Raw genomic sequence first — 25,291 nt, 5'->3', positions numbered from 1 at the left:
AGTTGAAGCAAATGTGCCGTTTTGTGTCGAGGCTTCGAAACAATCCGACACCCGCCTCCACGGTGACACCTAGTGGTCACTTGCAGGTGTTGCTCTGAAACAGCCTTGACAACGAGTCAGACAAGCACTGACGAATATAACACATGTTGTTTGTGTCAAACAAGCAAGTGTGTGTCCCTGTCCACATCGTTGCAAGAGCCGTTTAAAAATTAGCATGTTTTTTTTATTGTTGAGTTTTTAACATCTGTCTGACAACTACATGAGCTTGGTTTTGTAACCTGTAGGCTCCTTTTTTGAATAACTATAGGTTATCTTTTCATGGAAAATGCAAAACTGTCTAAATTCTCTCTCGCCTACGTAATAACCATCTGGCCATGTCTTCTTTATTTTTATCAGGACGTTTGGTGAGATTTCACGTCAGATGATTTACAAGGCATCCTGAGGCGAGCACTGACTATTGAATCATTTCAGTTTTATAAACCTACATAATAAAACTGGAGAACAGTTCAAATGATATATTAAACACTGGTTCATTGATTCACCTGGAGATCAACACCCCCTAGCGGCGAACCATGGGAATTTCGAAACAGTAATGACCAAACCGCGTTTGCTGAAATCACGTGACTTGCCCAATTTGATACACGAACCGAACCACTGAGTCGAAACAAAAGATTTATAAAGATTTCGAAGCTTCATGAAGCAGTGTTTTGAGAGCGCCAACACTAACACCAGTCCTATTCCCCAAGAGGATAAAATTAAGTCGTGAGAATACGGCTTTTGGTTATGTCAAATTCACGAGAAAATTAAGTCGTGAGAAAACGGCTTTTGGTTATGTCAAATTCACGAGAAAATTAAGTCGTGATCACGAAAGGAAAAAAAATGGATGAGCGCTTAGGGCTTCCGTAGTTTTGGACTTTGCTCTCGTTTCTTTGCTGAGAGTGATTTGTGGACCTGTTGTATTTTCCCCAGATCTACTGCACTTGGACGCACCAAAATCACAGCCCTAACCTGCTCCCTTAGGTCTGTCTGTTTTACAAATCTTAAAATGCTATTACTCCATTTTTAATTGTATATAACTTGCTCTAATCCTTGTCCCAGAATTTCCTGATTCCTGTTGATTAATGTTACTCTAACTCAGTTCAGAACAGCTTCACTGGCATTACCTTACTATCAAAAATTTCTCTGTAAAAGTCACTCCTCTTGTGACCCCTCACACCTCTACAGTTGTAGGTTCGAATCCCACCTCTGGCCTGTGTGCACGGAGCTTGCATGTTCTTCCCGTACTTCGGGGGTTTTCTCTGGTTTCCTCCTAACATGCCCAAAGACATGTTATTGGCATTTCCAAATTGTCCATGTATGAGTGTGTGAGACTGTGCACCGCATACAGTGTGTCCCCTGCCTCATGCCCCGTGTCTCCTGGGATAGGCTCCAGGCTCCCCCCAACCCTGTGTAGGATAAGTGGTACAGAAAATGGATGGATGGATGGATGGATAGTTCTGCGAAAAGAGGGCACTAACTGCATGGAGTGTTGCCCCCTGCAAAGCTGCAAGACTTATTAGCCCAAGCAATGTGATGGTCAAGCTTTTTAAATCACCTAGCATCCAACTGCAGGCCGAATATCCTGAATGTGTTAATACTTTTCAAGCAGTGAAGAAAGAAAGCAAACTGTCATGAAGAAAACACAAGTTAACAATTAATGACTGTTATAAATGACTCGTTAACTGGGATTTGCATCTGTACAGTAGCAGTGCACAAGCAGTGCTTCTACTGTCTAGCTCAACGTGTGAGAAATTTGACAGGTATATCTGTGAATTTCAGCAGCTCTGTAGTTTCTTTGGCAAGATGCGAATCAGACTCAGTGATTTTCACTGAAGGTCACGATACTGATAAATGAACAATGTGGTGTCCAGGTAACCAGTATGAGTCAGAAGCTGATGATTATCGACACTGACTGCGGCATAGACGACGCCCAGGCTATAATGCTGGCTCTCGCCTCATCCAATGTGAAGATCCTGGGCATCACCTGCTGCTTTGGAAACACTGATGTGGACAATGTGTGTCAGAATGTGCTGCGTGTACTGTTTGTGTGTCAGCGTACTCAGGTGGGTCCAGTGCACGACACAACTTCTGACTGTAAAATATCTCAAATGTAATGAAATGAATAAGCTAAATAATCACACTTACTTACTTACTTTCAGTAAATGCTTTATCTTGGTCAAGGATGCAGTAGATTCTGGGCATGGAGTGAGAATACATCCTGGATGGGACTCTGGTCCATCACAGGGCACCATACATAGTAGCTAATCAACCTACTGGCATGTTTTTGTGAGGAAACTAGAGAAAACTCAGGATTGAACAAAGGAGTCTGGAGCTGTGAGGTGGAAACCCTATGAGCTGTGCCACAGTGCTGCACATAACCACAACTGCTAAAATGTGGTGGTATTCCTTAAATATAATCATAGGTTTTGTTTAATATGACTTAAATTTCAAGGTGTACCAGAGACAAATAATTAAGGTGAAAGTGTTGAGCTGATCAAATAATTTGCCGACCCGTGGTGTACACAGAAACAGACTTCCCTGTGGTCATGTGGGCATTCGTCTTTACGTCGGACCATACGTCTTTTCAGATTCCTGTCTTTCGAGGAGCAGCGAGCTGTTTGGTTGGAGCAACAAACCCATTCAAAGATCATTTCGGGACAGATGGTTTGGGAGACGTTTTGCAGGACAGAGACTCAGACACTTGGAAAACACAAATACAGAAAGAGCATGCGGTTAATTCTTTGATCAGATTGGTGAATGAGCATCCAGGGCAGGTAGGGAAAACTAATAGTAATTAATAGTAAACAATTTTATACTTGGCAACGTTTTTCTGCCGTCCTGTGTTTTGACTGTGCCTTATTCACGGTAAAGGTCTCTCTTGTTGCTCTGGGCCCGCTCACAAATTTAGCTCTGGCTGTTAGATTGGATCCCAGCATTCCCCAGAAGCTGAAGGATTTGTACATCATGGGAGGCAACATGGAAGGTAGGAGCATCAGAGCCCTGTAGAGCTTACTGAACAAGCAGGATTGCTCTGATTGGTGTTTATCTTCACAGGTAAGGGAAATCTGATGCCATGTGCAGAGTTTAATTTCTGTATGGATCCTGAGTCTTCCTATATAGTCTTAGAGGAATATCTGTGTCCCACACACATAGCCACCTGGGAGTTTACCTGCAGAAACAAGCTCTCTTGGGTAAGAATCAAATAGCTGTGTGGAAAAATCACATCAGCTCTCTACACATAGTCTTCTTTCATAATATCTTTTGCTTAAGATGCTTGAATGTGTTTTGTTTTAAATGCCATATCATTGTTACTAATAAGAAAGGTATAAAATACAATGGGAGGTTCTGTTACAGAAGAATGATCAGTGACAAGGTGGCACAAAATGGAGTTACTGCTACGACCCAGAAATGTATTATTTTCACATGACAGCACATCTGATGTGTTTTATTTCTCGTACAGCGCAGCACAGTACGGTTGATAGCTATTTAATGTTGTGGAACATCCAGGAGACAAGTTAGTTCCTGTTATCACTATTACTCTTCTGCGCTAATACTGGAGATTATGGACTAAACGTCTCCTTACAGAAAACTTCATCTAAAATCTACTGTATGAGATGTTTTTGTGTGTTACGTAACAGTGTGGTTTTTTAAAATTTGTTTATTATTCAGTGTAGACTATGCAGCACATCTGCAATACAAGTTCCTGTGAATTAGTTGTTACTATAGAAGCAGTAACATATTTGAAAGAGTGCATTAATATAGACCTGTGATTTGCCTTGCAACCGAGAAATTAACCAACACCTTCTGGCCAATCATATTTGAGAGTTCGACAGCATCGTAGTATAACGTAGCATATATGTATTAGCCTACTTCATTGAGATTGCATGCACATGCATTTTTTTCAACTCATCTTTTATTATAGGAGTTCTTTGATGAGCTGATTGCCCAGGACACTGCAGCTGCTCGTTTTATGAAAACGATCACCTCCAAATGTTGGGCTTTCTCCCAGGAGCCTGGAAGAAACGCTAAAGATGTACTTTTCGGGTCAGGGTTCGTGCCCTACGATGCCTATGCTGTGGCAGCATGTGTGGATGGCAGCGTGATCACAGAAAGTGTGGAGTGCAGTGTTCGGGTGGAGATCCAGGGAGAACTCGGTCGAGGTATGATGGCACTGGATTTCTTGGGCAAGCTAAAAAGTCATCGTGTGTTTGTGATGAAGACCTGCAACCTCACCAAGTTCAGCTCCATGCTCATGGCTTCCTTACAGCAGCCATGAGGAGTTACAGCAAGATCGGAACGGTTCAGTGGGCGAAGGTTTCATATTCTACTCATCCATTTTGGATTTTGAGGAAAAATCTTAAAGGTCCTCTGAGTAGCCTCATTTCACCATCTGGATTGTTTAGGCATTTCTAAATTAATAGGAGTTTATAGGACATCGGTAAGAACACAACTCTAGTGCCAAGCTGCCACACTCAAACAAATCCATTTATGTTTGTGTAATGTTGTGCCTGTAGGTTTCACACCTCAGCTAATAAATTTCACAAGATTTTCCACCACCGAATGGAATATGTTAATATTATATTGCTTCGTAGGGATTTTTCCCTATAAATAATAGGAAGTATGAGGTCCGATAGCAGGGCCAGCCCTTGACACCTCTGGAGCTGTTGATTGTTTATGGCCTTAATTGTGGAACTGGCTGTGTTAGAAGGAAGCGTTAATGCTGGTGTATGGGGTTAGGATCATGCCATTTGAATTTGAATGCAAATCTATGAAATTATATTGTCCATTTACAGTGCACATCACCTGAAATTGCTGATGAGCAAACTCAAAGTATCACATAGTTGTCCTGGTTTAAAAATAAATTTCTAATCAAACTGGTTGTCTCCGTCTTTAAATGGTCTACACTTATATAGTGTTTTTTTTCCCAAGGCACTTTATATTGTCTCATTCACCCATTCACCGACACCAGTGGTAGCACAGCTGTCATGCAAGGCGCTAACTTGCCATCGGGAGCAACTTGGGGTTCAGTGTCTTGCCTAAGGACACTTCGGAATGTGGAATCATGTGGGCTGGGAATCGAACCGCCAACCCTACGATTAGTGGAAAACCTGCTATACCACTTGAGCCACAGCCACTTTAGCCCACACACATATTTTTAAAATATGTTGTATTGCCTACAGCCATGACTTAAAGTAACAAAATTCAGAATTTTAAGTATTTTTTAAAAAGAAATTACATCATCTAAAAAGAAAAAGGAAGAAAGAAAAGAAAAAAAACACCACCACGTCACAGTAGATATTGCTGCCTGATATGTTTATTTCAACCAAAGTAACGGATGTCTCGCTCATGGTGACAAATGAACCATGTAGAAAACAAACCAGTTTCAGGTACCTTCAACTCCTTTAGACATTAAATTAAAAGCCAATTTTAGCAAATAAACCTTTCTTTAACCAGAATCCAATAAAAATAATAAGTTAAACCTCAAATTCTCAAAGCTGTCATGAATTGGCATTGACCATAAAACACCGGACAAAGACTCCCGTGGTCCTGATAACACAATTACTAGCATCCTGTATCTTCTTTAATTGTAACTTAAGTTACCAGAAATTAACTGAGTTGGCCAAATAGGTTCTAAAATGAATGCAACTCCATTTCTTCTGAAGAGTGGGATTTAACACAAAGTGCTCCATTTATAGTTGGGTAATACTGCATTTGACACCATAGAGTAATACTGGGCCATATATGCTTTAGTTCCAAAGAAAAACAGTATTACTCAAAATCTAGAACTTTTAAAATAATAAAAACGGGCAATAGCATTTCTTTAGATTGAGATCTTAATTCTCTGAGTAACTAAATTTGTGCAGTTCCCTTAAATGAGATATCGTAACCCCTCGAAATAAAATGACTTGTAAGATTTTATCTGAATTCGGAGGGGAATTAAATAGAAACATGGACAAACCAATGGGTAATTCAATCAAAATTTTTCCAAAGGATTTAACAGTTAAAATTATATCAGCATACCTAGGACCTTTGTAACAAGGAAAACTAAAGAAACCCTAATAACAGAAACAGTGACTACATTTGTTTTGTTGCTGCAGGGGGCCGATGTTCCTTCGTCTTGTTAGTTAGTGTTGTTGCTGTCAGGGTTGCTGGGCCAGGGATCGGAGTTCCAGCGGCTCAGTGATGGTGGCCATCCGTTCCAGGGATTGTAGGTGTGGCCGAGGTCGGTGGGGGCAGGAGTGGCTGGAGCCGTGTGGCTGACCAAATCGGTGATTGGTGAGGAGTGTAGGGTGGAGTCAGGACCCGTAGACCAGATGGAGTTGCTGAAGGACAGACTAGGAGACCAGGGGTTCCGAGACTTCCCCAGCATGGTCTACAGACACAGATGGGTCAAAGGTTACAGAGTAATCTAGAGAACTGTAAAGTAATATAGAGCACTGCAAAAATGAGTCCTAAAACCCAGAGACGAGTTAGCATTTTTGCACTTTCGGGTTCCATCGACCCGAATTCGGTGTTTTTTTTGGTTAAACGCCTGAAATTTCAAGATATTTTCACATTTTATTCTACACCATAAAATATATCAGTAATACCCCACTTGAGATGTTTTTTGACGTGTCTTAAAAAAGGCGGTTGCTAACAAGTGGCTAAATGAGACTACAGTAGTTAATCGGGGACATTAAAACAGGAAAACTTGAACAAGAAAACTCCTCTAATACAGCCTCGGTGTGTTTATACTCCCGTTCTTGCAAACTATTCCAACTTGATGTATCAATTTCTAATATTTTCCAACTGTAGTGCTATAAAGCGTAGTAGTAGTGGTGGCGTTGAGGTCATGTGAATGTGGTGCAAGTTAGTTTATAGCTTAACTTTCTTTATTTTAGAATATTGTGTTTAGGCTTAAAAATTAATACAAATTGTCTTCATTTGTGAAGATTATCTTGATGAAAAACGTGTAAGAATCAAACTTTTGTTGGGCACAGAATTTATTTTCTGCAGTAATCCAAAATCCAACAGAAAAATCCTATTGTATTTTGTATATACAATTTTGTATATTGTAGTTTGTGACAAATAATGCTGCCTCATGTTCTTAGAGGGAACTCAAAAGAGAAAAGACTTTGTATAGGTAAACTATAACCATATAAGCTGACTGACAGTCACACAACTAGTAGGAAATTGTTTGGTGTCTCTATAACCTTATGTAAAATGAAAAATGATATTCCACTGTCCACAGTTAACATGACAACCCTGGATTTGAAAAGTAACTAACTAGATGTTTAGGAGCAAATAATTCATTAGTATGATTGTCTCGTTATATTATTTTAATGCCTCCTAACTGTTTAACACAACAATTATGGTGGATGGCACATTCCCAAGCCATACTATTATGTATATTAGCTATTACTATTAACGCAGTATAGTCCAAGTATAGTATTTAAATAAAAACATTGCCTACTTCAGTTGCCTAAATTCAGTTAAATTTTCCATCTTTCTTTGTTTTTTTAAACAGGTAATGTTTCAGACACAACTAATAAAATCATATTTCTGACTAGGAGATGTGAGCTGTTTTTATCTTAATCAAACAACTTGCCAATCTGAAGCTTTCAGTAACTTGGACAGTAAATTAAATAACAGCATGGTAATGTTGTCCTGGAGGATCTTACGGTTGTTGGAGTGGTAGGAGAGCCGCTGCTGGTAGGCCAGGGGTTAGAGCGTTCAGTGTCCCAGATAGAAGAGGGTACATGGGTGTATTCAGGCCAGGTTGACTGATGCTCCGAATTCTTGGGCCCTGTTATACCACTGAACACTGAACACACAAACAGCAAAACAACTTGCATCAGCACCTTCATTTTTATTAAACATGCATGTTGGCTAGTTGTGTTTTATGTTGCACTGCGTCTGTATACCTCTAGTCAAGTTGAGTGGGTTGTGCGGTCCAAATGTCGAGAACGAATTGATGGAAGTATAACCAGTGCTGCTCATGTTTTCAATGGGACTCCATAATCCAGAACTAATCATGAGAAAATCGACATTTAATAGAAATTATTAATACAATTTAATATATGCATCAGCTCGTGGGATATCATGTACAGTGTATGAGAATGATGGTTGACTTGCTTGTCAGAGCTGTCGCTCTCCACTGATGTCATGTGAGGTAGGGCCGCCTTTCCAAGACATTCAGCCTTTCCTGAGCCGCTGCCACCTGTGAATGCACGCACACACACACACAATCAGTATGCCTGCACTAAACACAGAAAATAAATCATGTTATATTTACATAGCTATTTTATTTTTATATACCAGGGCTTTTGTCGTAGCCAGCAGCCACCGCTGCAAAGGTGGGATTTCCATTTTGCCCAGGTAAAGATGTGGACTTAACCAGTTTGTTCCCAGGAGCCTTCTTTGAGATTACCTCACTATAAATAAAGGAGGATTATTAAAAGAAAATCAGTGACTTTACAAGATCAAAAATGTCTGATACTTGTACACTTTAAGAGCTTAGATAGGAGTAATCAGGCTTAATTCATATACAAGGTGGGACCCAAATATTATCATCATCATAGCAGTGAAATCCATCCTGACCCCTTTCAGATCACCGGATCCTGCTTACAGACCAGCAGCGTTCTAGCCCTGGAACTAATGGCACTTTTCCACTGCACGGTGCGGCTCGACTCAACTCGGCTCGGAAAAGTGGCTTTTAGCCAAGTGTTTTGCAGTGGAAAAGCACAGAAAAAGCATCAGGAAAAAAAACGTCCGGAGAAGTGGTACATCCAGAACTGGATCTTGCACCATGACAAAATGCACACACTGCTTAGCCAACCAATGTGGTTATCATTTCACATCCACTGTATTCGCCAGATCTCGTTCCTTGCGCCTTCTTTCGGAATTTAAAAACGAGACTGAAGGGCGAATGAAACGGTTCGCCACTGTGGACGAAATCCAGAATAAAAACGCAGAAGGCTCTAGACATGATGACAAAAGATGACTACAGGAAATGTTTCCAAGAATGGGAGAAATGCTGCGGCAAGTGTATCTCCAATACAAGGAGAGTACTTTAAAGGGGATTTAAAGGAGAAATGCTGTATGTTTTACAACACAGTTTTTTTTTTTATTCTAGTTTTTGGGTCCTCCCTCGTATATGGCTTTGAATTCTCAATGCTCTTTTCTGATCATGAGCTTCGGTGCCAGCATGGCACGTTAAGCCTGAAACATTCTGTGCTTTTCCTTCAATCCAAAGATATTGGCTTAGTTCCAGGGCCAGAACGCTGCTGGGTCTGTAAGCAAGATCCAATGCTATGAAAGGGGCCAGGATGGATTTCAGTGCTAGGACAATAACCCTGCTGACCACTTTACGTTCTTAAAAAGCGTAAACAGTGAATCAGTTATTAAAACTGGAACAAAATAAACAGACGCTAATAAGAACGACAACAACAAAAAGTCCTACAAGCAGCTACACACTCACAGAATAGCTAAAGTGAAGTTTTGCCCATGATGATATTTTTATATTTGATTTTGTCTTTTGAAAGGTTGAAAGACTTTGGAAATGAAAATAATTCGCAGAGCTATCTGTACAATCCTCCATGCTTACCACTAGCAGCGCTTGTTGGTGGGAAAAGGTCATATCGGTGCATCAGTGTGGGCGTGTGTTTGTGTGATGGAGGATGGGGAAAGAGCTACCTGCTGGTGTTGAGCACGCTGCTATAGCTGCTGCGGTTTATCAGGGTAGGAGAAGTAGGAGGAGGTGAAGTCCTAGCGATGGCAGAAGTGGGTCTCTTCAGAAAAAGATCTGCATTCATGGTCTGCAAAGAGATCTGCTGAAGACTGTCTGCTTCTGGTACAAGAAAAAACAAATACAGAAATGTACATGGTTACCAGACAAACTACAACTAAGAATGATCATGCCATATAGACCATGTGAGAATACAGACAAAGACGGTTCCTTTACACGCTCGAGGTACACGCTTAACAGACTTACGGCTGCTGACTTTAAGTGGGACGTCCCATTCTGGCGGAGGCGATTCTTTCTCCCCCTCTGAGCCGCTGCTAAAGTCCTGCATGAAGCCATTGAACTTGGCCAGCGGAGACGGACGTCCTTCCTCCAGCTTTCCACCAGGCACTGAAAAAGAGAGAGTTTGCTGTTTATTACCAAGTGGCTTCGATAGGAAATTAGTTACAAAGGACGCCTTGTCTAATCCAGAAGTTACACTCACATCTTTGTTTCTGTGGAGGTCTTGGTTTGGAGACATTCTGGGTTCCCGTGTTAATGACGGTTTTGGGGAATGTCTTGCGCTGTTTGTTTTCCAGTGGAGTGACATAGGGGAGTTCCAGAGAACTAAAAGGAAGATGAAAATGAGTACGTAAGCGCAAAAAAGGCTAGTCAGAATGTTTACTAAGATTGCTAGCTATATTAAAAGCAACACTAAAGACAGATAAGGGATGTGAAAGAAGTAAATAGTCAGAAATTGGGTTCCAATTAACCTGGACTTTTCCACTTGATTCTCCTTCTTTGTGGTTGATTGTTTCTTGGTTTTGGGTTTAGTGGGCGAGGGAGGAACTTCTTCCCGTTCTTTTTCCACTGAAACTATTCTGACCTTCTTCACTGGTTCCTGTGTAATTCAATAAATAAATAAATAAATAAATAAATAAAATTCCCACAAGAAAAAGTCATGTAAACTTCAGCCAACTATAACGGCACCATCTCATCCTATACTGCACATGGAAATGGAAGTGACCGGGCTGCTGTATTTAAATACCTCTTTAATATTATTCTCTGTATCGGGGTTGGAGGTCTCTGTGGTAGTTGAGGAACTGTCATCATTATCTGCAAGGGCCTCTTTCAGCTCTTCTCCTTGAGTCTTTCCCCTTCCTTTCCTCTCTTTCTCCTCTTTCTTTTTTGGAGCCTTCATTTTATTCTTCGTTTTCCCTTCATTTTGTTCACAGTAAAAATTGTTACGATTAAAATGTTGTCTCTTGGCCACAGATAATTTTTCAGCAAACTACTCAAATTGAATGCTTTAGCTATCAGTGGTTTTACCTTTATTTTGCACAGACTGCTGTATGCTCTGTTCCATGAGCGTATTAATAGCAGGAGACTCTGGCCGGTCCAAGTCTTTATCCATGGCCACCAGAAGTCTGTTGTAGTCCTGCTCCTCTGTGCTTTGGGCTCTATGGGACTGAGAAGGCAGGGTTGTGCTCAGGTTCTGAAGTTCTTCCAAGGGGTTGGAAGTCTGTTGCGGCTGCTGCTGCAGTTGTTGTTGTTGCTGCTGCTGCTGCTGTTGTTGTGGCGGTGGTTGTTGTTGCTGCTGCTGTTGTTTAGAATTCCGTGGTTTACGATAAGTCAGCTGGTTGAGTGCTGAGCTGCCATCTTTGATGAGCTGAGAGGAAGAAGGGGAGGAAGCTTGCATAGATGAGCGCCCTGAGCTGCCTCTCGACTTGCTGTCCCCTAAAACGGCGCTTCCATTGGAGCTGGAGTGTAGGCCACCCTGGCGCCCACCAGCTCGGCCACTCCCACCTGAACCATATGCTCCTCTGTTTGAGTTCTGGTGCGAGTCGGCAAAATCGTTCAAGCTGCAGAAACGTCACAAACGTGGGTTTTATTTTGGTTTTTCCTTAGCAATGTTTTTAAGTACAGAAGAGGCAGACAATAAAAATGTCATCAACTTACTTTGCATCACTTTGTATCCGTACAATTTCCCTGAGATCAAATGGTTTTCCAGTCTCCATGGGAGAGTTGGATTCCACAGACAGGCATCGCTTGAAAGGCTCCCATATTCCCTGGGCCTCCAGATAGGCCGTGGCGATAACCAAGAGGAACATAGAACTAAAGAAATGCAAGAATGCCAACTTGTTCAGGTTGCGATCTGACCGTAGGAATTATACACTTTAAACCTTCTAAAATCACTCACATTGTGTACCGACGTCAGTTAATCAGTGTAAAAAGGAAAAGAAGACGGTTTACTTTAGCCACACTCATCACAATTTCTAAAGAATCTGATAGAACCCATTATTTTACTGCAGAAATACTTTAAGAGAATTAAACTGTGAAACTGAAATTTATATTTGATCTTCACGTTTGAGCAGTAGTCAGATTTACTGAGCTTTGTTGTAAATAAATAAATAAATATTGAATTTGACTGAGAGGTCCTTTTTTGGTGAAAATAACCCTCACCAAAAAAAACCCTGATGTACATTGTATTTGTGATTTCAATCTTTTGAAAGCCTCAGCACTCTGTGTCCTGGTAGCTGGGCACAACCGTGTCCAGATGATCCTTATTTTCTTCCTTACGGTTCAAATTTGAAGTGGAACTAGAAAGCTTTTCATTTAAAACAGAATTTCTATAACATTCAAATAAAATAAAACACCTTTTTCAGCCTTGTTGCTTTAGTCTTTAATAATCAGGATTATTAATATGAAGAGCGCTGACCTCATAAACAGGGAGACGATGATGTAGAGCTCCAGCTCCCAATTTGGTGGAGGGATGGTTTCCACACACGCTGCCAGCATGTGGTAGGGCAATGAGGCGTTCAGTACGAACGCGAACTCTGAGCCACCTGCCGACACCAACTTCAGCTCTCGGATGACTCGTGACGATGTAAAATCTGGTGTAAACCTATACCAGACAGACAACACACATGTTACATTAATTTCTTATGCTGAATGGGGGAAAGAAAAAAAGAAGAAAAAAAATGCACATTAACCAGAAGATAAAACTTAAATGCAGTTCCATTTGTTCCTAGTGAATTTTACTATTAACCTCAGAAGGCATGTTGTCTTTCATAGCACCTAATGATTCACTTTTAAGCCTGACATTCCCAAAAGCCTTGTACAGGCAAAAGTGTCTAAGGAAAGACAAAAAGGCAATTCACATGTCCATAGAGGCCCAGAGGAAACACCACAAATATGCTGTTTCACATGCATTAATAGTGCCTTATGCACCAGAGCGCACACGGTTAACAGGTAATGTTTACCCACCAGCTTGAGGTTGGCTACACTGACCTACATTCCCTCTTCATCTCTGCTGCAGAAATAAAATTCTTTGAGATTTCTTATTCATGTCTTTATGACATGCTACCTTTTCTCATTTATTTGTTGCTTTAACTGGCAAAAATTAAAAATAAAAATCCCCATTACTAGTCAGTCAGTGACATGATCAACCAGAAGCTGTGTATTCGCAGGATGCTACTTTATGATTCTAATTTACAACAACCCTGTGAAGCTGGAAAGAATCGGAGGCACTCACAGAATGATGAGGTCTTTCGATGTGTTTGGTTTAAGTGCAAATTCTTGACAGTTGAGAACTTTGAATCCATAGCCCTCGCAAGTGGTGCCACTGATCTCCGTAGAACGGATGTGAATAGGGAGAAGCCCCGTGTTCTCCAGCCTGAATGTCTTTCGCAGGGTGAAATTTGGCTCCTTGGGTTTATCTTTTTTCATCAAGGACAAAAAATTAAAAAAATACATCAGTAAGTTTATAAACAAAAGATCAAATGTTCTGAGATGAAACTCTACTAGCCTTGTGGTATTGTTGGACCTTTTAATTCCAAGCACAGGGTAACTAAATATAATGATAAAACAAATTATAAAAAATAAACCCTTTATAAACTGCAAACAATTTATAATGACAAAATGCTGGAGGAACTCATAATGAATGCACAGACTGACCAAAGCTGAAGGACGTCAGTAAAACATTGTGAAAACTCACATGGTGTGACAAAAACCACAGTCATGTGTGCGAAGACGCAAAATGAAGAAAGGCTATACCTTACATAATCACAGCAGTTGCATGTATAGGATCTTAAAATTCGAAAAAATCTGCTCTTTCGAAAACACATCTTGAAAAAAGGAAGTAGGTAGTTATTAGGAAAGGTTCAAAAGTCAGGATAAGAGAGGGAGCCATACTTGAGTATGTGTCTCTTAAAAGTTCCTACAAAATATTCTATTAAGCCATGAACACACTCACTTTCTGAGCAGTCTTTAAGGAGTGCCTCGGTCATCTTAAATCTCAGTGAGCTGCCTGGCCCTGGATGCTTCCCAGCAAGCTTTAAACTTTCTCTTGTCCCCTGACCATGCACCATAACTAGGTCCACTACAGTCAGGTTGTTCCTATACAAAACATCCAAGTCAAAAAAATCAAACACACACAAAAATAAATAAATCAGAAACACGCAACATGTGTAGTCATATGTATGTCAAGCTGACAGAAGTCGTTTTTCATCTCAAATTAATTTATTTCTTTTTTGAGAAACAGAAAGATTTGATGAACCATGATGTTACCATGATGCACCATGTCTATTTGTGCTATTGAAAGAAACATTGGTCATGACTGGAGTGATCTAAATAAAATTATTCTGAGATATGAGAAGTGATGTGATATAGGTGTATCAAAACTCCAATAACTGACAACAAAAACTGAAAGCTTTGTGTGTTGGGGTTCTATAACCATCTTAAAGCACCACAATAAATTAAAAAATGAAAATAAAAATACATTTAAAAAAAAAAAAAGTGAGAGAGAATTGCACTAGTTTTCAAGTTTGAGACATTTATCTTTCACTGCCATTTTGTAATCGATAGGTATAAACTCCAAGATCTATTGCCAAAACTGAATGCAAAATGAGTCGTTTAGGATGGTTATTTCAATGCCCTAGAGCCAGAAAACCATGTTAAGTACAGTGTGTGTACGAGAAGAATAAAAAGTTAGACCTCACCTGATTACTAACAGAGAGGAGACGCTGTGATTGCTGATGGGTGAGAACCTGACAGTGAGTGATTTGGACTCGCCCGGCATAATCAACACATTGAAGACAATCTTTCGGATCAAGTCCTCTGCAGATCCTGTAGAGCTCACTACTGAGGACTGACACACAACACACAGGAGTATCTGTCAGATGCAGCTCCATAACAGCAAGCGTAGCAATTTAATTACAAGGGCCAAAATCCAGAGTAAACAAGCCAGCGCTTGAATTCCTCCAGAGAGGATGTTTACAAATACCGCAAAGCTGAATTGAACGATAACGAATTTTATGAAGGCAAGTCGAATGTAGCTGGAATATACAATAAAACATTAATATGGAGTCATAGAGAAACCTTAGTGGACACTCACTTGATTCTGTTGAACCTCGAATTCTAGTGTACTTGTGTTAATGTTGGACATCTTTTCATTTGGGAATCTGTGATCGAAAGAAGAATTAAATCAGCAAGAAACCACATTTTGCCACTGCAATATCACCATTGTCCTAGCTAAAACAGCATACACACATGTAGGACTATATTAATCCAAGTGAATATGAATAAAAGAAAAAAAAATAGTGCAGATGAGCTTTGTTCCATTGATCAGTTCTCTTTATTGCCATGTTAGAGCTGGGTAACATGATCATGATTAACGTTACCACCCAAAAAACTCTTCACGGTCTATTGCAAAAGAACTAAACTATTTACAATGTTATTTTAAATTAAATTGTTATTTGCAATGGTCCAGTTAAATAAAATTCCTTGCTTTAAAAAGGTTCGGATAAGCAAATAACACAACTGAATGGTGAGAACAGTTACCTTTTAATTCTTAACTGTTAATAATGGAGTTTATGGCTATAAAGAGGACAATTCCAAGTGTTTAATTTCATAGTGACCCTTCACATTACCACTTTTGATTAGTGCTACAGACTCAAAATCACACAATGTTTTTGTCATCAACCTTTCTTTAAATTAACCAGTTTGTGATAAATATGTATTATAAGTACACTACCGGTCAGAAGTTTAGACACACTCATTCTTTACCCTTTTTTACCACCCCCCCAAAACACACACACACACACACATTTTAAAATAATAACAACAACAATAATAAATTCCTCAAAACTCTGGAATAATACAAATGGAATTATGGGAATTATATTGTGATAAAAACAAAAAACAAAAAAAACAAAACATATTTTTGTTTTTTAGCATCTTCAAAGTAGACCCTCTTTTTGCCTAGAATTTCCAGAAATGTATTCTTGGCATTTTCTCAACCGATTTCTTGAGGAATCCTCCTGAGATGCTTTTTAAACAGTAATTATTAGCCACATTATTGGCTGCTTTTTGGAATATTTTGCTCCAAGTCATCCATTTAAAAAAATATACTTTTTGTAAATAAAATGTTTTCAAATGAAAGAAATGCATATGTTGGCACAATTATATTTTTGCCTACAACACCGATTTCAAAACATTTAATCATACAGCTCTAGATCAAAAGGTTTTAAAGATCATGAGAAACATTTCAGTCGAGTATCTCCAAACTTTTGACCAGTAGTGTATAATAAATAAGAGGAAACCTCTGTGGAAATCTGTGAAACTCCATTTCCTGACCTAATGTCTCTAGCCCTGTAGTTAGGTTCTGGTCTGATGTGCTGCCTTCAGGTAAATAACTGACAGAAATGCATGTGTTTGTATAAAACTGACAGACGATCTGCTTCAGAATCTGTGCTGGTTCATGTTTGGAAAACCAGAGTGTCTGGCTGTGCTACAGAATTTTTCCAGCACTCTATTCAGTTCACTGAAATACTTTGCTAGGTCAGAATCTGGATCAGAAGTTCTGATGAGCCTGCAGTGTTGAACTGCAGATTCCTTTAATCAGGCCATAGCCTTGTATGACTTGTAATTGCTACAATTTACAGCAATTACAGCTAAACCCTTCAATACTAAATACCAGACATTTTTTTACAAAGGGTTTTCATGTGGTTGGTTTTTTTTAATTATTATTTATTTTTTAACCAAGAGCTTACTAATCCTCTCAACTCTCCCCCGGTGTATGCCCTTTCCACTTGCACTGAAGAGGAAGTTATAGTTGTAATTTGACAGGCAAAGCACATCCAACAAACACAAAAGAGTACGGTCTTTTTAAAAAGCAAGAAAAACTACCTTTATGTGAAGCACTCGGACACTAAATTCTTCAGCATGACAAACAAAGTCTCTTGTGGGTACGAGTAATTCCTCTGAACAGATCTTTAAAAAAAAAAAAAACACCTTCGACGCCTAGTTCCTACTTTCTATAAGTAGCAATGGCAGAATGGTCTGATTCATCACCTGTCTTCGACTATTTCTGTAAACGCTGAGGGGTTTGGGTAGAGGGCAACAGGAAAAACCTGCACATAGACCGGAACATCAGCAGGGTTCTCCAGAATGATCTCCTCCACCTATTTTTATTTAAAAAAAAAAATAACAAAAAAAGGGCAGATAAAGCTGGTGTGTGCACCCAAGGATGTTCCACTTATATGATTTAAATGTGTGTAGCTACAACGCTTTGACAAATGTTTGATACTTGACAGACATTATCAAGCAAGCAATATATGCCATCACCATCACAACCCTCTCTGGGGCAATTTGAAACACTTGGGTGTTTACGGCCCTGTCATTTGTTTTATGTGGAAAAGTGAATGTAAACCCAACACAGTATTATTATTATCTTATCTACGAACATCTATTATTGTTGTATACGTGTTATTATCTGTTATTTTGCCAATGACTTTTCGGAATAGGGAAGTGCTTTCTACAAACTAAGCATAACCTGTGGTCAGAGTAAAAGAATTATTTCTTGCATGTAAACACAGACAGCAATGGAAAACATACATTGTTTGGGAACATTTTGGGGATCTTATGATGTCTTACATCAGAATTTAATCTATTCTGCACATCTATACACATATACAGAAGGGAACAGAAGCAAAGACACAGGATATGGTGTGTTTTACAACTACTATGCAAAACATTACAGGAGTTTGATACTAGAAAGAGAAAAAAAAAAAAAGAAAAGAAAAAAGAAGAAATAACATATCCTCATTAACATTATATGGTTGCATTCTTGTGTAAAAACACAGGAGGGATAAAACCACCCCACCCCCAAAAACAAAAAAAAACAAAAAAAAGGAACACTGGGTGTTTAAGAACTTTCTTCAATCAATAAATGAAATTATTTAACAATGAGTTTGCTACTTAATAAGCACTTTGGCTTGAGGTTTAATGAAAAATATGAAAACGAGTGTGTGTGTGTGTGTGTGTGTGTGTGTGTGTGTGTGAACTCACAGAGGAGCTATTGATGTTTGTGAGAGGGAAAAGAATTTGCTGTGAGGAGTTGATCAGTGAAGGCCATGTGAGCTGTGCTGATATCTTGGCCTGCACCTTCTTCTGTAGATCTGTGTTCACTTCAAAGAAAGACTCAAACCTACACCAAAAAAATAAATAAATCATCCTTGTTATTACAAACAAGTCCTTGTATACGGATTTTGAAATGTGATTTGGACACAATTAATGTTTGTATGCTGTGAGACTCTGTATGCTGGAACTCACTCAAGGCCTGACTGTTCCTTCAGCTCCTTCCATCTCCTCAGCAGCCTCTGATGCAAATCTACATCACTCTCCCAAATGTCCTCCAGCATAGCAGGAATATGTGGCTTTGTTTCAGCTGCAAACATAACCATAGCACTTAAGTGCTTAAAAACACAGGGGAGAAGAAAAAAAGAAAAAAAAAAAAAAAAAAAAAAAAACAGGAAAGAATAAAGAAACTACTTACATTTTAGTACAAATGGTAATCCTACATAACAATGATCACCACATTGTAAACTGGCATCAAAATAAATATTTGCTATCTGGAAAAGAAGAAGAAAAAAAAAGAAAAACATAAGGACCAGTGTAGCTGTTTTAACACTCATATTATGACCCATTTCCACATTTGAGATGTCTGAAATACTGGTTAATCTCTCTTTCTCTTTGGAAATTTTTTGACTTTCCTCATTTCGGGTCGTGAACTGTTATGCAAATATTTCTTCTTATGGCTTGTCTCAGACAAGTTTGTTTTACTGTTTTTTTACTGTTATTTGCTGTTTTTTGTGCGTATTTAAATCTGTGGAAGTCATTTTGACCCATAACATAATGGATGTAACTTTTTTTCCCCAACATAATAAGAGGGTTAAAATGCGGTGGCCTACAGAAACAGGGACGACATATGTGATTGGTGAAACTGGACACACACCTTGGTTTTGCGCCTGGGCTCCAGCTCTACTCTGTTACTGCGGAGTCGTTTGTAGTAAAACCGCACGTCCTCGGTGAGAGAGAGGATCTGCTGGAGCCTCACCCTCTGTGAGAATGAACTCTGGATGCTGAGCCCTTGATGAACCACTTTTCCCTGGAGGTAGATCAGGCAAATCAAAAACACTAAAACATCACTGTAATTAATACACAATATTATTAAAGCAATAGCTAAACCAAAAATAATATATATATAATTTTCCATCATATAACCAAATGCAATCATGGCCAAGACATGGAATCTGAAGTTTCTTTATTTTTGCATTATATTTAAGACACCAACAAGGGAAGCTAATAGGTTCCAGTTTAGCATTTTGCAAAACACGTCTCTGGATGCAAATGCGATGATTTTTTTTTAAATACGTGTGGCTCGTTCACTTGTATATAAAGATATTCAAAATAAACGTACAGTCGAAATGTCTTACACCGCCTTCAAATCACGAGCCACACCTCCACCAAGTCTGATGTTTGAAGAGATAAACTGCTGAGAAGGAAAGTGATTCTAGCTACAAGGTAGCTACTACTACAACTAGTTTTAGCTAGGTTACATACTTTTTATCCATTTTTAAACACAAACTAACCTATTTCAAATGAGTTAAGAACTGGACTGCAGTCTAAGGCAGGTGTGTAAAATTTTAGGCCAAAAAAAACCCGGTAGAAAGTTGTTGTTTTTTTTTTTTCTTGCTTGTTATCCAACTCTAAGAAAGCAAACGTCAGACAAAACTTTAAAAAAAAAAAAAAAAATCTTTAAAGAACTGTCACTCTAAATAAAAATACGGGACATGTTTGGAATCTGATATTGAACCGCTTCTTGACAGTAAGACAGAATAGCACTCTTATTTGTCCCACTTTATTCTTTTCTGGAGACACGTTGTCACTTTGTTCAGCACAGAGAACTTACCGGAAAGGAAGGAGGCATGATGATGTGTTTGGGCGAGCAGCTTAATGTTCCTACAGCTATAAGGGCCTTTACTGGGATGGTCAATATCTGAAAAAGAGACAGGAAAATAGAAGTAAACGTTAAACAACCCACCAGAGCAAGCAGAGTCATGCCAGTGCTATGTGGTCCATGAAACACACACCTCATAATCTGTAGTAATGTGTACAGCTCCATCATACACCCCCTCCAGTGCTTTAGCTATCAGGGTTACTTTAAATGCTGCATAATAGCCAGAAGCTAATATGACCTGTGAAAGAAAATACAGAAACACCAGACATGACTGTAGTTTTGTAATACAGTATGGAGGAAGTGACACGTCACCAGACATGGCGGTAGTTTCCACATGATTCTCCTGTGTAGAGGCTCCTCCATGGTCATGTCAAGTAAAGAAAGATACAAACGCTTTTCATTCAATCGAGCGCATACAAAACAGGGTCTACTCAAAATATTCAACCAATCCTGCTAGACTAGTCCAAGTTTATTCGAAAGAAAAATGTCTGAACTGTCATTCATATGTTTTTTAGGCAGAGAAACAAAGTATGATTAATTTAATGTAGGCGTAAAGCATTATTTAAAATGAATACAGAGCCTGAGTTTGTGCATGTGTGTGTGTCTATCCTTATATACATAGATATTCGTACTGTTTTGTAATGGGCCACTGAGGTGTTTTGAAGCTCCCCGACTCGACCCAGTGCTACACTCCTGTTCCCTTTCTCTGTGGTCAGCAGCTCCATAGACAGGCTGTCACCCGTCACCATCCAGGACTTAATTTCCAGCTGTGGAGAGTACATTTCAATTAGCAAGCATGCATTACAATTATAGCCCTAAACAGAAAAAAAGTCCAACAAATCAGTGTTCCCTCCACCTCATCGAACAAGAAGAACATTTAACATTCTCTTGATCAACTTGGTGTTGTCTGCTGACAGATGTCACACTGTTTCAGCTCACATGACCCCTTACCTCTATGGGGTTGTTGTTGACAACCACAAAGACCAAACTGCTGGTGTCCGTAGCACTGAGAATGCCGTAGTCCAAGATGTTCTCTTTAGAACTGGGTGAAACGACGACAGGCTTTTGGAAAGAACAAAACTGATGTTTCATTTCAAAAAGTGGTACCTCAGTAGGGCTGGGCGATATGACAAAAATCATATCACGATACTTGAGGACATTTCTACGATACACGATGAGCATCACTATATATAATTTAGCCAACAAACTGTCTGCAAAACAGTAGAAAAATTTTTAAAAAGTCAAACTTTTCTTTAATGCCTGCAAAGAGAAAGATTACATTAAAATATATATTATATATATATATATATATATATATATATATATATATATATATATATATATATATTTTATTTTTTTTATGACAAATCAATGGCATCCATTCAGTACCATTTAATTTGGTATTAAAAAAAAAAAAAAAAAAAAACACTTTTTTAATAAGTGACCATATCTTGTAAAAGTGTATCGCGTAAACATTTATCACGATATTGATATTAAATCGATATATCGCCCAGCTCTATACCTCAGGAATATTACAAATATCAGACATAAATAACAATAATAATAATTACTATTATTATTATTATAAAAATATATATTCAATATATTCAAGACAGTCTGTAGTATCTTTAAAGCCTCCACATATCTCAGTTGAATTTATTTCTCTTGTGATTTCACTTTACCAGCAACTTCATAATTTGTCTTTTCAGTTAGGGTGTGTGATATGTAAGGGATAATCTACGGTTAAGTGTGCGTTACAAGGTTTTAATGCACTCCGCCTCCTTTGTCATGCATTAAAATCGTGTAACGCACACCTAGCCGTGGATTTATCCCTTACATAGATATCACAACAAATATCTTGTTAAATGCTCAACAACTATATTTTTCAAGATGTGGCTCTACTGTTTTGCTGGAATTTTCATAGCAGAACTAAATAACGAGATAAATATTGTGCGTCGGAATGTCTAAAGGATGTGTAGTCATGTGTTCGTTATCATTATATTTTTGCCATATCATCCAATTCCTAGTACAACCCCAATTCCAAAAAAAGTTGGGACGCTGTGTAAAATCTAAATAAAAACAGAATGCAATGATTTGCAAATCTCATAAACACATATGTTACTCACAATAGAACATACAAAACATAGCAAATGTTTAAATTGAACAAATGTACCATTTCTAGAAAATATTATGGTAATTTTGAATTTGACTGCCGCAACACGTCTCAAAAAATTTGGGACAGGGCAACTAAAGACTGTTACTAAAAGTAAAAAAAGTGAAGAAAGAGTTACTAAAAAACAGCTGGAAGTTAAATGGCAACAGGTCAGTAACATGATTGGGTATATATATATATATATATATATATATATATATATATATATATATATATATATATATATATAAATAAAAGAGTATCTTAGAGAGGCAGAGTCTTTCAGAATCTGCGAAAACTTTGTCTACAATTTGTGGAACAATTTCAGAATAATGTTCCTCAACGTAAAATCACAAAGACTATGAATATCTCATCATCTACAGTACATATCATCATCAAAAGATCATCAGATCTGGAGAAATCTCTATGCGCAAGGGACAAAGGTGAAAATCAATACTGCATGCCCGTGATCTTCGGACCCTCGGGCAACAATGCATTAAAACAGGCATGATTCTGTAATGACTTAATTGTATACAGTGTCTCAACTTTTTGGAATTGGGGTTGTAGTATTATTCCTGGAATATCTGGGCTCTGTACTGCACACACCCTTCTTTCCTATTTTTGTGTCCATTTCAATGGATTCCTCATCAAGGAATGCCGTGACCATGAATGAAACAGACTTCCTTAATGGACAACACTTCAAACCTGTTATCTAATCTTGTTTACATTGAACAAGTTGCCACTTCAAAAAGATTTACACTCACTTTGTGTTAGCATCATGTCGAACAACAGCTTTTTTTACTGTTATGTTCCAATAAGGTAACAATTATTTAAGAGACTTTTGTATACCTCCAGAAAGCCGGTATAGGCCCTGACAGGGAGGTGGAACTTGGATGCGTTGGTGATGAGGAGGATGTTGCTGTCAATGTGGATAGAAGGGCGTACAGGCCGGAAGAGCAGGGAGAAGATGTAGCGAGATTCATGGGGAAGGATAAGGACTGGTGTGCTGAAATTATGCACCTGAAACACACATGGATACCAAAACTGCTTGATATGTACTTCATGCTCAAACTGATAGTGCAGGTAAAGCAAAAAAGGAGTTATTCAGCATAATATTTCCCAAAATGCCACTATACAGGCAAAATAAGCCCATTTTTCAATATGTAAAAAGTTCCATTGAGAATTTTTTCCATTCATGATGGTATTTACATTTCCTCATAACACTATACTGACAATAAGCCTACATATCACTTTCATAAACATACAAACCGGAGCGATCGACTTCGGCTGCAAGTAACCACAATGTTCTACCACAATTTTACAAGCACTCAGGAAACAACGAAACATCAACAAGCTGCACCGTTAGCATGAGCAGAGTGACTCACATTGAACATCTTGACATCGTCAGGAAGGGAAACATTGTGGATGTGTATGGCGAAGTTGAAGGTGTTGGTGAGGTAGATGGGCCGGTCCACTGGATCTACAGGACTGTCTCTGATGTGGAACAGGGTGGCCGTGTGGTCAAAGCCCAGGTACCTATTGATGGATAAAGGAAATGTCTTTTCTCAAGGGACCAAGACAACAGATATGCTTGTTATGATAATGAACAAACAAAAAAAAAAAAATAGCTGACCCCTCTAAAACTTCAGCTTGGAAAGGAATTTCAAGTTTTGAGTAGCTTTTCTCTTTAGCCTTTACTGTTATTTTACCAGAAAACTGGTCTGGTCTTCTTGCTTTTGAAGCTGAAATGGCAAAAAAGGGGGGGAAAAAAGGAAAAACAGAAAGAAACAAAAACATTACAGTTTTGTAACACAGCATGGAGGAAGTAATTCTAAAGCCATGCATCACAGTCTCGGTTTCAGACAAAGTCCCTGCAGACATTCTCTTCAAGTACAGTTTAATATAGCAGCAAACCGAGCCATGTTTAGCAGTTAACTTGTCAGTAACCTACTGGCTGGCAGCTGGTTAAGTGGCTTTAAAGGGAAGTTACCACAAAAACCTCCCCCAAGTCCCAGCGCACAGTCTGCTACATACCACACTTTCTATTTAAAGTGATATTGCACTTTAAAGTGACAGCAATTGTAAAAACCTTGACACGATACTGTTCTAACATGAATATTGTCTCTATGTCCAAAAATACTGCAGAAGTGGATAAATGATTAATTCATTTGCTTGCCCACTGGCAAGTGGAAGCTCAAATGTGCTGGCCAGCCCCATGTTTTGGTAGCCTGGAAACCTATGAAGCATGTGTGATAACACTGTACGGATAGTAATGTAATTTTGCAACATGGCAAGCCAGTCTGCTAGTAGTATGCTTATATAGACTAAGGGAAACGAAAAAAAATGTATGAATTCCCACAGAGTGACGTATGATGTCCTCTCCTCTCGACTAAAAATATTATTTGACTCTGGCTAGCATTAATTTCTCTAAAGGTTTTGTGCGTATTTTGCTAGCAAGAGAGTGTTAGAACAGCTTTGCACCTGCATGTTCATGAGTAGTTACAGCACTGAGGAGCATCACACCACCGTGAAGTGTATTATGGTTAAACATACTCACCAAATGAAAACGGTTGTTTCACAAAAGTCAACAGGAAGCAGGGTTAATTTAATTTTTCAAGTTGCTAAACCTGCTGTCAGCTGGTCAAATACTACAAATAAAAACAACTTGAATCCTAGGACACGAAATCTGCTTGTCCCAGATTTGTTTGCATCTATACTGAGCCCGTTGTCTTTGAGTGAAATATCATTTCGACATGTACAAGAGCTGAATATTTGATATGACGCATAATATTTCTTTAATGGCTCACTCGATCAGTAACTTAATGTTTTATCAACGCTGAACAATACACCAAACTAGAGGGACGTAAACATGCAACACAACATCTAAATTCAGACCATATGGAAGAATCTGGAAAAACCAACACCATCAACAACTGTACTTACCGTCAAAATTTATACTTGCGACTTTGGTATATCGGCTCTCTCCTGCTTTTAGCGTAACCTGCTTGAACTCAACTGTAACGGCTTCATTAGCCGGCGTTGGCCGAACACTCTGAAATGCGAATAATGTTTGTTTAGTAATCATTTAAACCTAAGA

General features: G+C 38.8%; 2 protein-coding genes across 4 annotated transcripts in view; one reads left to right on the top strand and one right to left on the bottom strand.

Annotated features, from left to right (window-relative positions):
• The first annotated feature begins 945 nt into the window (after positions 1–945).
• On the top strand, positions 946–4,913 carry si:ch211-201h21.5 (uncharacterized protein LOC555526 homolog). 3 transcript variants are annotated; one of them, XM_053635827.1, is made up of 7 exons: positions 990–1,020; positions 1,426–1,799; positions 1,911–2,102; positions 2,628–2,813; positions 2,911–3,022; positions 3,094–3,230; positions 3,962–4,913. In XM_053635827.1, the coding sequence occupies exons 3-7, from the start codon at positions 1,920–1,922 to the stop codon at positions 4,313–4,315; spliced, it is 972 nt and encodes a 323-aa protein (XP_053491802.1). In that variant the 5' UTR covers positions 990–1,020; positions 1,426–1,799; positions 1,911–1,919; the 3' UTR covers positions 4,316–4,913. The 3 variants fall into 3 exon arrangements, with proteins under 3 accessions (XP_053491801.1, XP_053491802.1, XP_053491803.1); XM_053635826.1 differs by lacking the exon at positions 1,426–1,799 and having other exon boundaries at positions 946–1,020; XM_053635828.1 differs by lacking the exons at positions 990–1,020; positions 1,426–1,799 and having other exon boundaries at positions 2,059–2,102; positions 2,199–2,813.
• Positions 4,914–5,335: 422 nt separating this feature from the next.
• tmem131 (transmembrane protein 131) overlaps positions 5,336–25,291 on the bottom strand; it is a 60,592-nt gene continuing 40,636 nt past the window's right edge. Inside the window, exons 12-41 of the mRNA XM_053635825.1 lie at positions 25,138–25,246; positions 23,828–23,936; positions 23,580–23,730; positions 23,044–23,214; positions 20,994–21,104; positions 20,675–20,809; positions 20,176–20,280; positions 19,995–20,081; positions 19,038–19,190; positions 18,579–18,654; positions 18,356–18,470; positions 18,092–18,230; positions 17,096–17,205; positions 15,138–15,204; positions 14,743–14,891; positions 13,998–14,140; positions 13,278–13,461; positions 12,462–12,647; positions 11,702–11,857; positions 11,072–11,604; positions 10,791–10,960; positions 10,516–10,643; positions 10,248–10,369; positions 10,013–10,153; positions 9,715–9,868; positions 8,338–8,453; positions 8,155–8,239; positions 7,944–8,047; positions 7,701–7,843; positions 5,336–6,412 (exon numbers count right to left, since the gene is read on the bottom strand). Of these exons, the coding sequence (XP_053491800.1) occupies positions 6,161–6,412; positions 7,701–7,843; positions 7,944–8,047; positions 8,155–8,239; positions 8,338–8,453; positions 9,715–9,868; positions 10,013–10,153; positions 10,248–10,369; positions 10,516–10,643; positions 10,791–10,960; positions 11,072–11,604; positions 11,702–11,857; positions 12,462–12,647; positions 13,278–13,461; positions 13,998–14,140; positions 14,743–14,891; positions 15,138–15,204; positions 17,096–17,205; positions 18,092–18,230; positions 18,356–18,470; positions 18,579–18,654; positions 19,038–19,190; positions 19,995–20,081; positions 20,176–20,280; positions 20,675–20,809; positions 20,994–21,104; positions 23,044–23,214; positions 23,580–23,730; positions 23,828–23,936; positions 25,138–25,246 (4,404 nt within the window). The 3' untranslated portion in view covers positions 5,336–6,160. The remainder of the gene's footprint in view (positions 6,413–7,700; positions 7,844–7,943; positions 8,048–8,154; positions 8,240–8,337; positions 8,454–9,714; positions 9,869–10,012; positions 10,154–10,247; positions 10,370–10,515; positions 10,644–10,790; positions 10,961–11,071; positions 11,605–11,701; positions 11,858–12,461; positions 12,648–13,277; positions 13,462–13,997; positions 14,141–14,742; positions 14,892–15,137; positions 15,205–17,095; positions 17,206–18,091; positions 18,231–18,355; positions 18,471–18,578; positions 18,655–19,037; positions 19,191–19,994; positions 20,082–20,175; positions 20,281–20,674; positions 20,810–20,993; positions 21,105–23,043; positions 23,215–23,579; positions 23,731–23,827; positions 23,937–25,137; positions 25,247–25,291) is intronic.

Source organism: Ictalurus furcatus, chromosome 11 (genome assembly GCF_023375685.1).
Source record: "Ictalurus furcatus strain D&B chromosome 11, Billie_1.0, whole genome shotgun sequence".
Lineage (NCBI taxonomy): Eukaryota > Metazoa > Chordata > Actinopteri > Siluriformes > Ictaluridae > Ictalurus > Ictalurus furcatus.
This window is presented reverse-complemented; position numbering and strand designations above follow the sequence as displayed.